The following is a 13455-nucleotide window of genomic DNA, read 5'->3' on the forward strand; positions in this document are numbered from 1 at the left end:
TTTAGGTCGTATGCAGTTTTGGGTGACTATACCAACTCATCTTGTGTGACTATACTGGTACAAACCTCACTCGGTTAGGGTTACTTTTGGCATTCTGTACCGTGAAAGCTCTGTGGTGTTTTTGTTTATTTTGGTTGTGCAGCAGCACCTATACTACTACTAATAGATATGTAGTGGTTCCTCCTGGACTTGGAGAATAATGTCAATCAAGCCATTTGTTCCTCATCATTTAAAGAGGCAAGAAAATAAACATCCTGTAAACCAAGTCCCTCTGCTAGCAGCTATCCCCAAGGGCAGCACCTCCTAGTGGCCGACCCCGGTACCACCGCCCGGGCCCCTCTGAACTGACCGATCTCGGGGAACTCCTTGACCCGCATGCCGGACTGAAGCTTGGCCTCCTCCAGGCGCAGGCCCTTGGCCTCGGTGGCGGCGCTGTTGGTGAACTGGATCTGCACGGCCACCATGTGGGGGTCAGGGAGAAACGGCTGGCGGCTGAAGCAGTACTCCACCCACAGACCCTCCCCTGTGATGCGGTGCAGCAGCTCGTAGCTCTTCAGCGAACCGGACGGAGAGATCGTCTGGAGGAGGGGGGAAGGGAGGGAGGGTTGCCATTTTGGTTGTCATTTGGTTGAAATTGTCTGTCTTCAAATTGGCTCACTTGTGGCCTAAAAGTGAACACTTCTGCGTCATGTGTATTGGTGGCAGTTTTACAAAAAGCATTTTACATTGAAAATTTTCAGGGTGTTAATGGGGGCACCCTGCACTAGACTATGCTCCCCTGTTCTGCCTGCGATCCCAGTGCTAGTGTTCTCAGGACGGAGCACCTTGAACGAGGTGCGTCCCATGATTCTTTGAATAGAGAGAGGGCTCGGACGTCTGATCCCTCAAGGGAGGGAACGATATCCGCCTCAGTAACATGGGTTAAGTGGCAAGAGAGGGAGGGCGGGTCTTCCGGTCAAGGGATATCCCCTACAGTTACAAAGGTTGAGTGGTGAGGGGCCACAAAGAAGGAGGGACTTAGACCCATTAACGATATCCATGTCTGTTACATGTTTAGTTTATTGTTTTTCAGAGGTGTCAAGTAACGAAGTACAAATATTTTGTTACCTTACTTAAGCAGAAACTTTGGTATCTATACTTAACTGACTTTATCTGAGTACTTAACAGACTACATTTTCCGCAATTATCTGTACTTTCTATTCCTTACAGTTTACAATAGCCTAACTCACGACCCCACCCAGCGCCTTGCGCATTTTGCACTCTCACTCACTTGCCTACACATACACCCTGACCTCCCACTCTTGTGAAGCGACCTTCAGTATCCTGAAAGGCGCTATATAAAATCAATTTTTATCATTATTATTATTGTTACTTGATACTTATTTCATTTTGGCTTGTTTTTATTCCGGTGTCGTGCCAATGTAGTTACCCCCGATAAGAATTGTATCCCGGACGCATGAGCGCGCATGCATCAAGTGCAGACGGAAGTACACACTACGCTTCGAATTCACCCAAGGCTGATGTATTTCTAAATGTTGGTTATCAACAAGGTTGTAAAGTAGTAATTTATGGCACATCTGTCAAAATATATGTTTTTATTCTTTCTACATGTTTACGATCTTTATTCATTCATTGCACCGCAGCCGAACTGACAGCTGTCTACTGAAAACCACCTGATCATATTTTATTCCTGCAGGCTAATCCACACTTCAGTTGCAACATCTGCAGATGTCCTTACAAAATATCCTGAATAAATAACAATAATAGCATAATAGCATCATGGTAGGCCTAATAATGTAGGCCCCACACACAGACACCATATAGAGCCTTTCATTACCCTGCACAAATAAATACGAAAAATAGCCAAAATATGTATACCTTCTCTATAATGCACACTGAATGAAGAATATACATGTTTCTTCTTTCCTAGCCAAAGTTATAAGGGGGGGCACAAATTTTCAACACTAACATTTTAGCACAATAAAAAAAAGTTTTTTGGAGAGGTGGGGTAGTGCACTATAGGCCCCTGTGGCCTAAGCTTTTGTTAATAATGGATTTTTTTACATTACTTATATACTTTAAGTAGTTTTTAAAGCAGTACTTTTACACTTTTACTTGAGTGAAAAGCTTGAGTTGATACTTCAACTTCTACAGAAGTCTTTTTAAACAAATGTGAATACTTTTGACACCTCTGTTGTTTTGTAGAATACGTCATCAAAAAGCTCCAAAAATACTCCCCTTGCTGATGTTATAGGGTATATAATATTCTCATCTCAGTCGTCTCACTCCGGGGACTGCTGGCTGCTGATCGACTGCTGACTGACTGCTGACTGACTGACTGACTGTTGACCGATTGCTGACCGACTGCTGACCGACTGCTGTATGACTGCTGACTGTCTGCTGACCGACTGCTGACCGACTGCTGAATGACTTCTGACTGACTGCTGACCAACTGCTGAATGCCTGCTGACTGACTGATAACTGACTGCTGACCGACTGCTGACTGACTGCTGTCTGACTGACTGCTGACCGACTGCTGACCGACTGCTGCCGACTGCTGACTGACTGCTGTCCGACTGCTGACCGACTGCTGATGACTGCTGACCAACTGCTGACTGGCTGCTGACCGGCTGCTGACTGACTGCTGACTGATGTCCACAGCTCCCATGTTGAATGAGAGATGGTGAATCCCTTTGTTGGACCGGAGGTGGTGGATAGCCCCAGCCTCTGGTCTAGATGTGCTAACATATCAGGAGCAGTTTGGGGAACTTACGGCAGGAGACAGCACGGTGTCGGTCAGAGAGAGCCCCTCAAGGTCCGTCACCAGGCTGCTTGACAGGAAGTTACCCACGGGTGTCACCTGGGGGGAGGGGGTGGGCTCGACTAGGGGGAGAGAGCGTGGGCATGGGAGAGAAGGGGAGAAGGACAGAGAGGTGAGTTACATTGTTTAGTTGAAATGCTGCAGTCGTAACAAGAGGCTATCTGGTCCGTCTAGTTTACTTCTGATGTTTATACATGATATGAGATATAAAAGAAACGATAAAAATCAAAGTTCATGGACCAACAGCTAGCATAGCAAACATTCCCTTGTGACCGACCTTAGTATAGGTTGGTCACAAGTCATCCTAATCCACGTGTCATCTGCATGGTTACAGCACATTTCTTTACCAATCCGTTTACCTTGCTCAAATCAATACGTTAATAATTCCCATGACTCTCTTCTGCACGGTGAGAATCAGTGCCGGTCTGAACACACACACACACACACCAACACGCACACACACACGCAAACACACACAGACCAGACACAGCGCTGACTGGAACATGTGACTTACAGTCGTCAAAGTCCAGGAGAGACATTTCCTTCTTCTCATTCTTGCCCTCTTTCTTCACTGGTTTAGTGGGTGCTTTGGGCGGAGTTATCTGTGTGGACCAATCAAATGACATTCACAAGAAACATGAATGAACCCATGTTATTAGATTGTAACATACCTGCCCTATCTGCATGTCTGATTTATTTGACTGTGTAAATGAAAGAAAACCGATCCACCCTGAACTCAATCCACCCAGTCTGGAGACAAAGATGAGAAAATCTAAATCTGTACAAGGGATGACTGCAGCAAATGGAAATATATCAGCTAGTGGTCCATTAAGTATCATAACATTTCCAAAATGAAGTCTTTATTCTATGATATGTATTAGGGATCGACCAATATGGATTTTCTAGGGCCGATACGATACAGATTTTTTTTTCATCAGCCTTAGCCGATAACCGATACCAATTTTCTTGAGCCGATATTTGGAGCCAATACTACCCTGGAAATCCAGAGTTCTCGCGACAGCACAATTTGAATTTGCTCAGCGAGCAAATTCAATATTCTGGGCCAATATTCTGGGCCTCCCCTGGCCCAGAGCATTAATCAATCACATCGATGTATCAATATAGGCGGGCCAAAAGCGTTGCTGTTTTACCGACCGGATACGGCAAGAGTCTTATCTATTGGTTAGCTCCACTGGTCTGGATACGTCACCCCTTGTATTCTTCTGATTGGTCGTAGTGTTATCCAATGTGTGTTATCCAGTGATATTTTCAAATGCATGCTTGGTGCTGCCCCTCAAGTTGGGCCATTTTCATTACTCGTTGCCAGATCCTACAGCTTTCTAGATGTGGGTCTGGATTTCTAGGCTAAGCCTCCCTCAATTTACATCATAAAAATGACACAATGATAACAAATGTTACAATGTCTCAATTTAAAAAAATCAACATTTATTGAACTGTCTGTAAATCATGCCTGAAAAAACAAAAATCTGCGTAAAAAACGCAAATATCGGCTGATTATATCGGCCGGCCGATATATCGGTCGATCACTAATGTGTATTAAAGACCTCATTATTCGTCATCCTCTGACCTTCTTCTTCTTTTTGACCTCAGCCTCGGACTCAGAATCCTCCGACTCTGATTGGCTGCTGTCTGACGGGCTGTCCTCGTCGTCCTCAGACTCCGACTCGGACACGTTCCTCGGCGGAGGTTTGCTAACTTTCCTCTTCTTCACTTCCTCTTCACTGCTCTGCTCACTTGGAGATGAAGAGACAAGACTCAGTAACGATGATACATACACTTTACAATGAGAGTAAACAAAGTGGGAGGCTGCAGAGTATTAAACTAGTATGACTACAACTATTGTTAAAAGCAATTAAGAAATGTTGCATTAGGAACCCCAATTAACCTCAAGCAGGGAATCTGGATTCTAAATTCAAAGTTTGTCCCCAAGAAAGCAACCTAGTGCCTTCTGTGAAATAATCTAAACGGTATAATGGATTGTATGAGGGCGCTCAAAAGAGTTCTAGATGTCAGCTCTGGACATCTACTAATGACATTATCAGTAGATCTTAGATGTTCAGTTACCAATTCCAGATTGGCTGCGCAGCACAGTGCCAACTACATTCTCATCTCTGTGTCAATGCAGGCTTTTATAGTGTATCTGCTATGCTCCGCTAACAGGAGAAGCACAGACCAGCCGTTTGTCTGGGGCTACCTCTATAGCCTGACAGATTGATCAAGAATAACCAAAATAACTGCCTATGGTGTGGACATACTTATTTTATTTATTTGTATTTCTCTATCAAAAAGCCAAATTTTCATTCTTGCAAACGTTGTGTCTAATAGAGGATTCCCCCGCTCTGAGCGGGAAATGTCAACTATGTAAACTGTGTGTGTGTGTGCGTGTGCATGTGTGTGTGTGTGTGTGTGTGTGCTTGTGTGCATGTGTGTGTGTGTGTCTGCCGGCAGAGATGAATCTTGATCCTAGAACACATGTGCTTAACATGAAAGAAACCATGATGGTTTTCAGTGTACAAATCAGAATGTATGATATTATATGTATGATTGAGGCCTTCTCTCTCAGGGGACCCCCATCAGAACGTCATGCACTACCTTTCACTTTGCTGCACCGCTTTGATGGGTTCCTTCTTCTGGGTCTTCCTCTTCTTGGCTTCCTCCTCCTCCTCCTCCTCCTCCTCCTCTGAGTCGGAGCGCTCCTCGCTCTCCTCGCTCTCCTCACTCCCTGAGCCGCTCTGCTCGCTGCCGCTGGCCGAGCTGCTGGCAGAGTCCGACTCTGCAGATTGGCGGGTAAACAGAGCAGCACGGTTCGCTTGGTTGAACGCTTTGCACGTGCGTCTGCGTCATCAAACCCCCCGAGAAGTTAGAAACATTGCGGGTAGCCGGGAGGCGGGACTTCTGCACTTCAACACTGCCCACTGCAGTCTGACGTCACACTGTTACAGAAGTCGAGTGAGCGCAAACGAGCTGTTTCACGCCCTTATTGAGGGGCCTTCTCGGTGGGTGCGAAGACACCCCCTGGATCAGACTTAGATTTCTCTAGGTTAGCGGACGTAAAACATGCATACATCATCTAACAGTCTAAAGCAAAGGGAAAAGTCGAAAAAGAATATCATTTGAGATCCACCAAAAGGCTCGTGCTCTGTTCAGGTCAAGGTTCATCGTCTGCAGCAGTCAGTAAGTGATCTCCAGGCTATCTCCTGTAAACAAACAGACTGAGGTACACGTAACATGTTGAGTTACCGCTGTCCGCAGACTCTGTCGGCCCCGACTCGCCCTCGGAGTCGGAGTAGAACGGCTTCTCCACCTTCTTCTCCTTCCTCTTCTCCCGGCTGCTGCACTTGGTCCACTCAGGCCCCTAGCAACACAACCACAAGCGCCACAACCACAGGCGTCACCAATCATCGGAGCTCGGTTGAACAAACCCTCTCAGACCAAAGCAAAGGTTGAAGGGAAGAAGTAAACATCAGCACGGCCATGAACGCCTCTGCCTGGCGGGATGATGCAGCCAAGTAATGCCAGCCGATCCAGTCTACAGTCATCTCCAAATCAGGATACTGACCGTATACATAGACTAAAGGTCCATTAAAGAGTATCATTGCAGTGACTACTTGGTTTGCTGCCATCTCCAGGTTATATTGTATCATCCATTGATAATCTGTATAAATGAACAGAGCTAAATGACTTAAATTATAATCTAAAAGTTATAATTATGACTCCTAACCCTATTTGGATGGAAACATTGTTATTTATTTAGTATACATATTCTGTATTGTTCATATATTTGAACAATACAGAAAACATGAATCTAGTGTATTTTTCCACTATTTTTACCTGTTGCAGACAGCAGCAAATTCACAAATGTAGTTTAGTGTGCGGTTACTCTTTAATGCCTGCGTAATTATCCCCCCCCCCCCCCCCCCCCCCCTTTAGGTTTCTTAACTAGATGCTAGAACCAGGAAATGCCTTCATGACCAGTTGCAAAAATGTTTTGGAATTGATTTGTTCAAAACATGGCACAGTTCCATTAGACGAAGTGACCTCTTTTGAGAACCATTATGTATGCTAATAAATATTATACATGCCATAGCGTAGAACCAAACATCTTATTTGTACTTGTGGTTCCTTACAGTACAACAAGTCTTTAAGTTTGAAGCATTGGCGGTGAATCTTTAAAGTGTTGTTGATATAAAATGTATCTAATTGTCCTTGTTCTGACTGAGACTCCGGTAATTCCCTCCCGTTTAAAAAGCTTTCTGATGGTAAAATGTTTCTGAAAAGAGTCACTTCAGTAGTGGTTAAGACTGCAGAGAGGGGAGGTAAGCGTGTTGGTGGCTTAGGTTGGGCTAAGCAGAGAACAGCGACTATATGTTACAAGGTGGGAAATCAAAAGACACTTGGGTTCTGGCGCTATGTGGACGGAGGCTCAGAGAGAAGGGCGTTGGATGATACACTGACTGACTCACACTCGTTAATTTTGTGACTCTTTCGAGCAGCGTAATAACCTGGCAGACGTGGAAAAAGAAAACAAAAGGGTTGTAATAGGAGATTTCAAAGAAAAAATAAGGAGGGACATCTTGTTGAAAGCATAAGCAGAGATAGAGGCACTGTCTGACTAGGTTGTGACTTGAGATGGGAGACATGGGAGAACAGTAAAGGACATTACAGAGACACCTTTCCTGCCAACCCCGGAACCATTAAGGCGACCAGGACCATCGATGTGAACCGCTCCAATATAATGACCACAATGACTTTGTAAATTACTTCACAGGATGTTCTGTTTTAGAAATCAGAAATGGACAGTCACAATGGGAATGGACAGTGGGGAATTAGTGGTTGACAGTTTTCTAATTTGTTCAGAAATCAAACAGCACACCAAACATTTGTAAAGTGCATGAAAACCTAGTTTTCATGGTACAGAATTCAGCCACATGGCAAACTGGCACCTCAGTAGGCCCCTCCTGGCAAAGGTGAGGAATAAGAAAACGAGAGTGCCAATCCTTAATGACCTACTGTCATACTGTCCATGACTTACTCACGGCCAACTCCATGTCATTTATAGCTGCATATTTTAAAATAAAATGTTTCCTTTATTTATTTTTTGGTTAACTAGACAATTTCTGATGCCAATACCAACTAATAGATCGTTTGTTGACCATGCGGCAAATAAGAATAGACAGCAAGTGAAGCTTCCACTTGGCAGTAAAAGCTACTCATACGTGTTAACCTCAACATGGTACAATGAAGGGGGGAGAGAAAGGAGAGTAGAGAGTAGTCATTTATCAAAACTGAACCACAGCACTCCCACACAGAGAGAGAGAGAGAGAGAGAGAGCGAGAGAGAGAGAGAGAGAGAGAGAGAGAGAGAGAGAAAGAGAGCGAGAGAGAGAGAGAGAGAGAGAGAGAGAGAGAGTAGGGTCGGGGGGCACCTCTCGCCTGTCTCCCAGCAGGCCAATCCGGCCTTGCTCACTGGGATACACTTCCTCTAGCTGCAAGAAGCATTGTCATGTACAGTGAGAGAGAGAGACAGAGGGAGAGAGAGAGAGAGAGAGAGAGAGAGAGAGAGAGAGAGAGAGAAGAGAGAGAGACAGAGGGAGAGAGAGACAGAGGCAGAGATGGATGTCAGTGACTGTTAAAAGTTAGTGGGTGAGTCCTCCAGGAGTTCAGCAGGCAGGAGCGTATGCCTATTTGCTAATCATCTGCATCTATGGATTGGCAGCATCCCCTGCCAGAGAGCAATTAGAATTAGCACATGCATCCTTCTTCACTGCACACATGTGGTGTCATTGAGCAACGATCTGAATGACATATGACAGGTACACATTGGACATGCTCAATGAGAAACCAAAAATTAGAAACGACATTGTTAACATGACGAGTGAAAGAGCCTTGAATTGAGCAGTGGACCCTTGGTGTGATTGGATACCAGCCGGACGACATGAGCAGTCAAAGGCTGGGTCAGATGGCATAGTTTACATCATGTGACATCTTCAGCTATGAACCAATGGCACATGAGGGGGGGAGAGGTTGGACCAATAGGTAGGGGTGCATTTTGTGGGGGTCATCCAGAAAACCCAGCAATTTTTTTTGCCAGAAATGTCATCCATCTATACAAGTATTTCTAAGATTGCTTTAAGGGAAGGTGTTTTTAAAGAGGGCCTGAACCAGCCATCCTGCCTGGTCTCTTCAGGGACCCATGTGCTATTGGGCCAGAGGTGAAGCATCACCTGGGAAACGCAGAGGATGTTGCTACCGACAGGGACAGCAGCACAGCAGAGAGGGGCTGAGAAAGGTTCTGGTCTCCAGTGTGAATTATATGACTGCTCTTATGGAAAGCTCTACCGTGTTCTGAGCTTCATGGTAAAAGCCTTTTGAACATTTAATATCAACCAGAGATCCCCCCACTGTGTTGATACTGTGAGTTTATTGAACTCTATCCCTTTGTTGATCTATATGATGGGTTGCAGGTAAAGGGGCTCAAGCAACACTCATGCTGATGTGACTGGTATGTGAATGAGAGATGACCACATGTCCTGCTGTACGAACGTCATATTGGAGTCAGTGCTATGAGACACCCATCCCCCCCCAGCAACCAACCCCCGCTCTGAAGCACTGCCCTGTTTGGAGGGAGCAAGACCCCCTCGTTCCCCTCCACATCCTGGGGGTGGAGGTGGGAGCGGGCTGGCTCGGGAGACCCTCCATCCTACCACCACCACCACCACCACCAGCAGCTGCTCTCATCTCGGGGTCTCTGTATGTTACTGTTCCCACTGCACGCACAGACTCCTTCACCTCCACGTTGCGCACGGAGGGGTCGGGGGCATCCTGGGGCCAGTCGGGCAGCTCCTGGTAGCCCCCCGCCTTGGTGTTAAGCAGGTGGGACAGGGAGCCAAGCTGGAAGTGGTCCCGGTCTGGCAGAGAACAAAGAACACATTAAATCAACATAAAAACCTTAAGCCTTGAAGGGATCTAATGCTGGTGTGCTGACCATGTCGTCAAGGTTGCGCCTTGTCTCAACCCGAGTTTAATGATGACCTGCCGTCCTGTGCTATAACTTCATTCTCCATCCCTCCATAAACACTGTCCTGTCCATAAAGCCATACAGCCCAGAACAAAAACTGAAAACCATGAGACCAGGTAATGAATGAATGATCCCATGTGGTTCACGATGACGTCCTTGGCATCCGGCACAAGGATGCCGTGTTGTGATGTTCCTCACCTTTGAAGGGAGACTCGAGGATGGGCGCCGGCTTCAGCGCCAGGATCAGCTTCTTGGCGTACTTGCTGAGCGCCCCGCACTTGTCCGTGGGCACGATGAGCTGGCGGATGAAGCGAGCCCGGTCCCGGATGTCGTAGTTCTGGTCGTACTTGGCCAGGTTCAGGACGTACTGAGTGAGCAGCTTGGTCTGCGACCGGAGGAGGGCAGGGGGAGGACGAGAGAGAGGGCAGGAGAGAGAGAGGCACGAAAGTGAGCATAGCCCCTTTTGAGAATCAAGCAAATACTGTTGTTTTTTACGTGTGTATGCAGATAAAAGTAACGTGATGGGTTCCTAAGTAAAGTGCAATGACGAGCCACCTGGCAAAACGCGTGAAGCATCATGGCACTGCAAGGAGATGCTGTATATGTGGCTGTGTGGAGACTATGACACTAAAAGAGCATTTTCAAGCTTTCATGGCTAATCTTCATGGGAAGTCGTATTACATATTTTTTCTGTTGCGGTACAATCAATAGACCATGGTGCCTGGGTCAATCTCACTCGTCCACTACCGAGCCGACAACATTGCAAGACGAGAATGGGTTCCCACCTGCTTGGAGTTCGTGAGGTAGAGCTTGGCGGCCAAATTGATGATCTGCAGTTTGACGATGTCTTCCTCGTTGGTAAAGGTCTTGGCCATTTTCCTCAGAACGTCCGGGGCGATCTTGGGGACGTGTTCGCAGTATTCCCCGATGAGCCAGAGGATGCTAGCTCGCGCCATGGGCACCTGGGAACATAGGAGACAAACACTCAGTTCTGACTGGAGACAACTATCTAAACCCTAAAGCTAAGGGAAACGCATATATGTTAAACTTCACTATTATCCGCAAATATTGGTACGATTCGTAGCCCAGATAGTCAAGTAACAAAACAAACTGGGTCTGAATGCAATTCTTTTTTTTACTATTATTTATTTCCTTATTTTATAACTGAATTTGTGATAACCTTATAACTAAGTTATCAACATTTTAAAACGGAACACACCAAGCACATCTACGTTACCAAGACATTGTCTTAAAACAATACACATGTGTGCTAAATCAGACACTACATTGTCTCCCCACTTCCCTCTAGGTCCTGTAGTGTGGCCCCTGTGCCACACAGGTGGGCCCCTGCGCACAGGTCCAGTCCCACGGTTCTCTGTATTCTGAAATGAGGCGTACTCGCTCAGCACACTGTTGAGCGCCCTGTCCACATTCGCACAAACCCAGAGCCTCAGACAGGGCTGGGTAGAGCCTGCAGTGGACTGCAGGATGTGCATGCTGGCGGGTTCTGTCAGTGCACAGGCCCAGGTCATAGAGCTGTGCGTTCAGGACGGTTCAGTGTTTGTACCCTACAGGCAGGTATGCATATATCTATACAAGCCATCCCCAAAGTATTGGCAGGAGCGGCAGGACAGCGGCAGCCCCCATGGGCAGATGGTCGTCAAGAGTCAGAGTTGCTCTTATGACACGTTTGCATGGTGTGTCGACGAACACGTGTGGTGCTCTATGCGTTGATGTCATCGGCCGATGATGAGGTACCAGTTGGTTTGTGGGAGGGTAACAGGGCATAATTACATAACTTCACAATTACAATTTCTGCACCTCTTTCCTCATGCTGGGCATTATTGAACCACAGTCTCCTGCTCTGGTCCCTGTTTGCTTCATTATTCTGTCTGCCCTTCTGCATCCACAATAGGCTTAGCTATGGCGGTTACTGATTTAAGTTAGTCGACAGTAAAGGTCTTATTCCTCTAGTTGAACCGTTCCCTACATTAGTATTGCAATGCTACCCAGCTACCAACACAACACAGTCGGGAGGGGAGCAGCAGCTAGCATCCTGGTGCAAGCTAGCCTGCGACTGGTGTTCTCCTCTTGATCGTTTTTTATTCAAAGAAGGCTTAAATACTGTTCATTAAAAATGTGTGACAAACTTTTCTTTTTTAAACCAAAAGTTACTTTTTAAAGAAAGTTCTGAAACTTTCTTGTTAATATTCAGACTTTGTAATTGCACTACGCATTTAGATGCGTTGAAAAAAAGAGGAATTCTCTCCATATCCTCTTACGGATATGTAAAATTAACCACCAATACATTTCCCGTCCAAATACCCCACAATGCACCTGGATGTTGTCCGTCAGTTTGGCCATGTGCTTTATGATGTCGCTATGCTTCTCAGGCTGCATCTGAAGCAGCTTCTTGATGACCACCACCGACTCGGCCACCACCAGCTCTGCAGAAAGAACAGCCCCCTCAGTGTTCACCACCACGTACAATAATCTATGTCACTGTTTAGTCATATAGGCACTGCTCTACACACAGAGATCTATCATTCTATCTAGAATCTATTTATTGTTTTGCATGTGAGAATATGTGGTTAATTTATGTGAAGCACAGCATATATTATATAAAGTATATATTTATATATACCCCCCCCCCCACACCATACAGGAAGGTGGGCCGGATAGTGTAATGTCTAGGCTAGTTGGTTCCCCTTACCCCTACCTGCTCCTTAATTAAATCACAGTCCCTTTGGATAAAAGCCCAAGTGAAAGAGAAAAAGCCGGCTAGTGCGTTAACCATGAAGGCATTACACCTTCGAGTAGCAGGCCAGGTTCCATTACCAACTGGGATCTTGCGATGCATGTGTGGAAGAGAGGCAGGGAGGTTAAAGCAGAGAGGCATACGGTGCAGGGAGGTTAAAGCAGAGAGGCATACGGTGCAGGGAGGTTAAAGCAGAGAGGGATACGGTGCAGGGAGGTTAAAGCAGAGAGGGATACGGTGCAGGGAGGTTAAAGCAGAGAGGCATACGGTGCAGGGAGGTTAAAGCAGAGAGGCATACGGTGCAGGGAGGTTAAAGCAGAGAGGGATACGGTGCAGGGAGGTTAAAGCAGAGAGGCATACGGTGCAGGGAGGTTAAAGCAGAGAGGGATACGGTGCAGGGAGGATCTGGGTACGGACCGTCGCGGTTGGAGAGCAGCTGCACCAGGCCGTTGAGACAGGTGTCCCTCACCTCCCCAATGTGAGTGGCACAGCGACCGATGGCCTGGATCGTGGCCGCCACAAAGTCCTTGTCCATGCTTTTAATGTACGTCTGTCAACATAATGAATAAGTCCTCTCAATACGACACACAGGTACACAGACTGTTAACCAAACGATTATGGATACGCCGTGTGCACGGTGGACGACTGAATCTCTGTCAGCGGCCCAGGACCGGAGAATTACATCGACTGGGAATCCAAAAAGGGGAACGCCCAGACTCTCACCTGAAACTCTCTCAGGATGGTGGAGATGTTTGTCTCGCTGGCCAGGTTGGTCAGCACCTCCAGCTGTCAGACAAACAAACGGAGGAAACAAACCCTCTATAAATACACTTCGGTT

General features: G+C 46.4%; 1 protein-coding gene across 4 annotated transcripts in view; it reads right to left on the reverse strand.

The window, feature by feature from the left end:
- The window catches only part of ap3b2 (adaptor related protein complex 3 subunit beta 2), a 50858-nt gene that overhangs the window by 12852 nt on the left and 24551 nt on the right, over window positions 1-13455 (reverse strand). For 2 of the 4 annotated variants that reach the window (XM_079742584.1, XM_079742582.1), the window contains exons 12-23: window positions 13341-13403; window positions 13035-13167; window positions 12197-12306; window positions 10645-10821; window positions 10058-10244; window positions 9631-9749; window positions 6083-6197; window positions 5435-5615; window positions 4410-4575; window positions 3336-3423; window positions 2774-2883; window positions 350-578 (exon numbers count right to left, since the gene is read on the reverse strand). In XM_079742584.1, coding sequence (XP_079598710.1) covers window positions 350-578; window positions 2774-2883; window positions 3336-3423; window positions 4410-4575; window positions 5435-5615; window positions 6083-6197; window positions 9631-9749; window positions 10058-10244; window positions 10645-10821; window positions 12197-12306; window positions 13035-13167; window positions 13341-13403 — 1678 coding nt within the window. Of the gene's footprint in view, window positions 1-349; window positions 579-2773; window positions 2884-3335; window positions 3424-4409; window positions 4576-5434; window positions 5616-6082; window positions 6198-9618; window positions 9750-10057; window positions 10245-10644; window positions 10822-12196; window positions 12307-13034; window positions 13168-13340; window positions 13404-13455 lie in introns of all 4 variants that reach the window. The other 2 variants (XM_079742583.1, XM_079742581.1) reach the window with 1 other exon arrangement.

The sequence above is a fragment of the Pollachius pollachius genome (assembly GCF_949987615.1).
Source record: "Pollachius pollachius genome assembly, chromosome: 9".
NCBI classification, from domain to species: domain Eukaryota; kingdom Metazoa; phylum Chordata; class Actinopteri; order Gadiformes; family Gadidae; genus Pollachius; species Pollachius pollachius.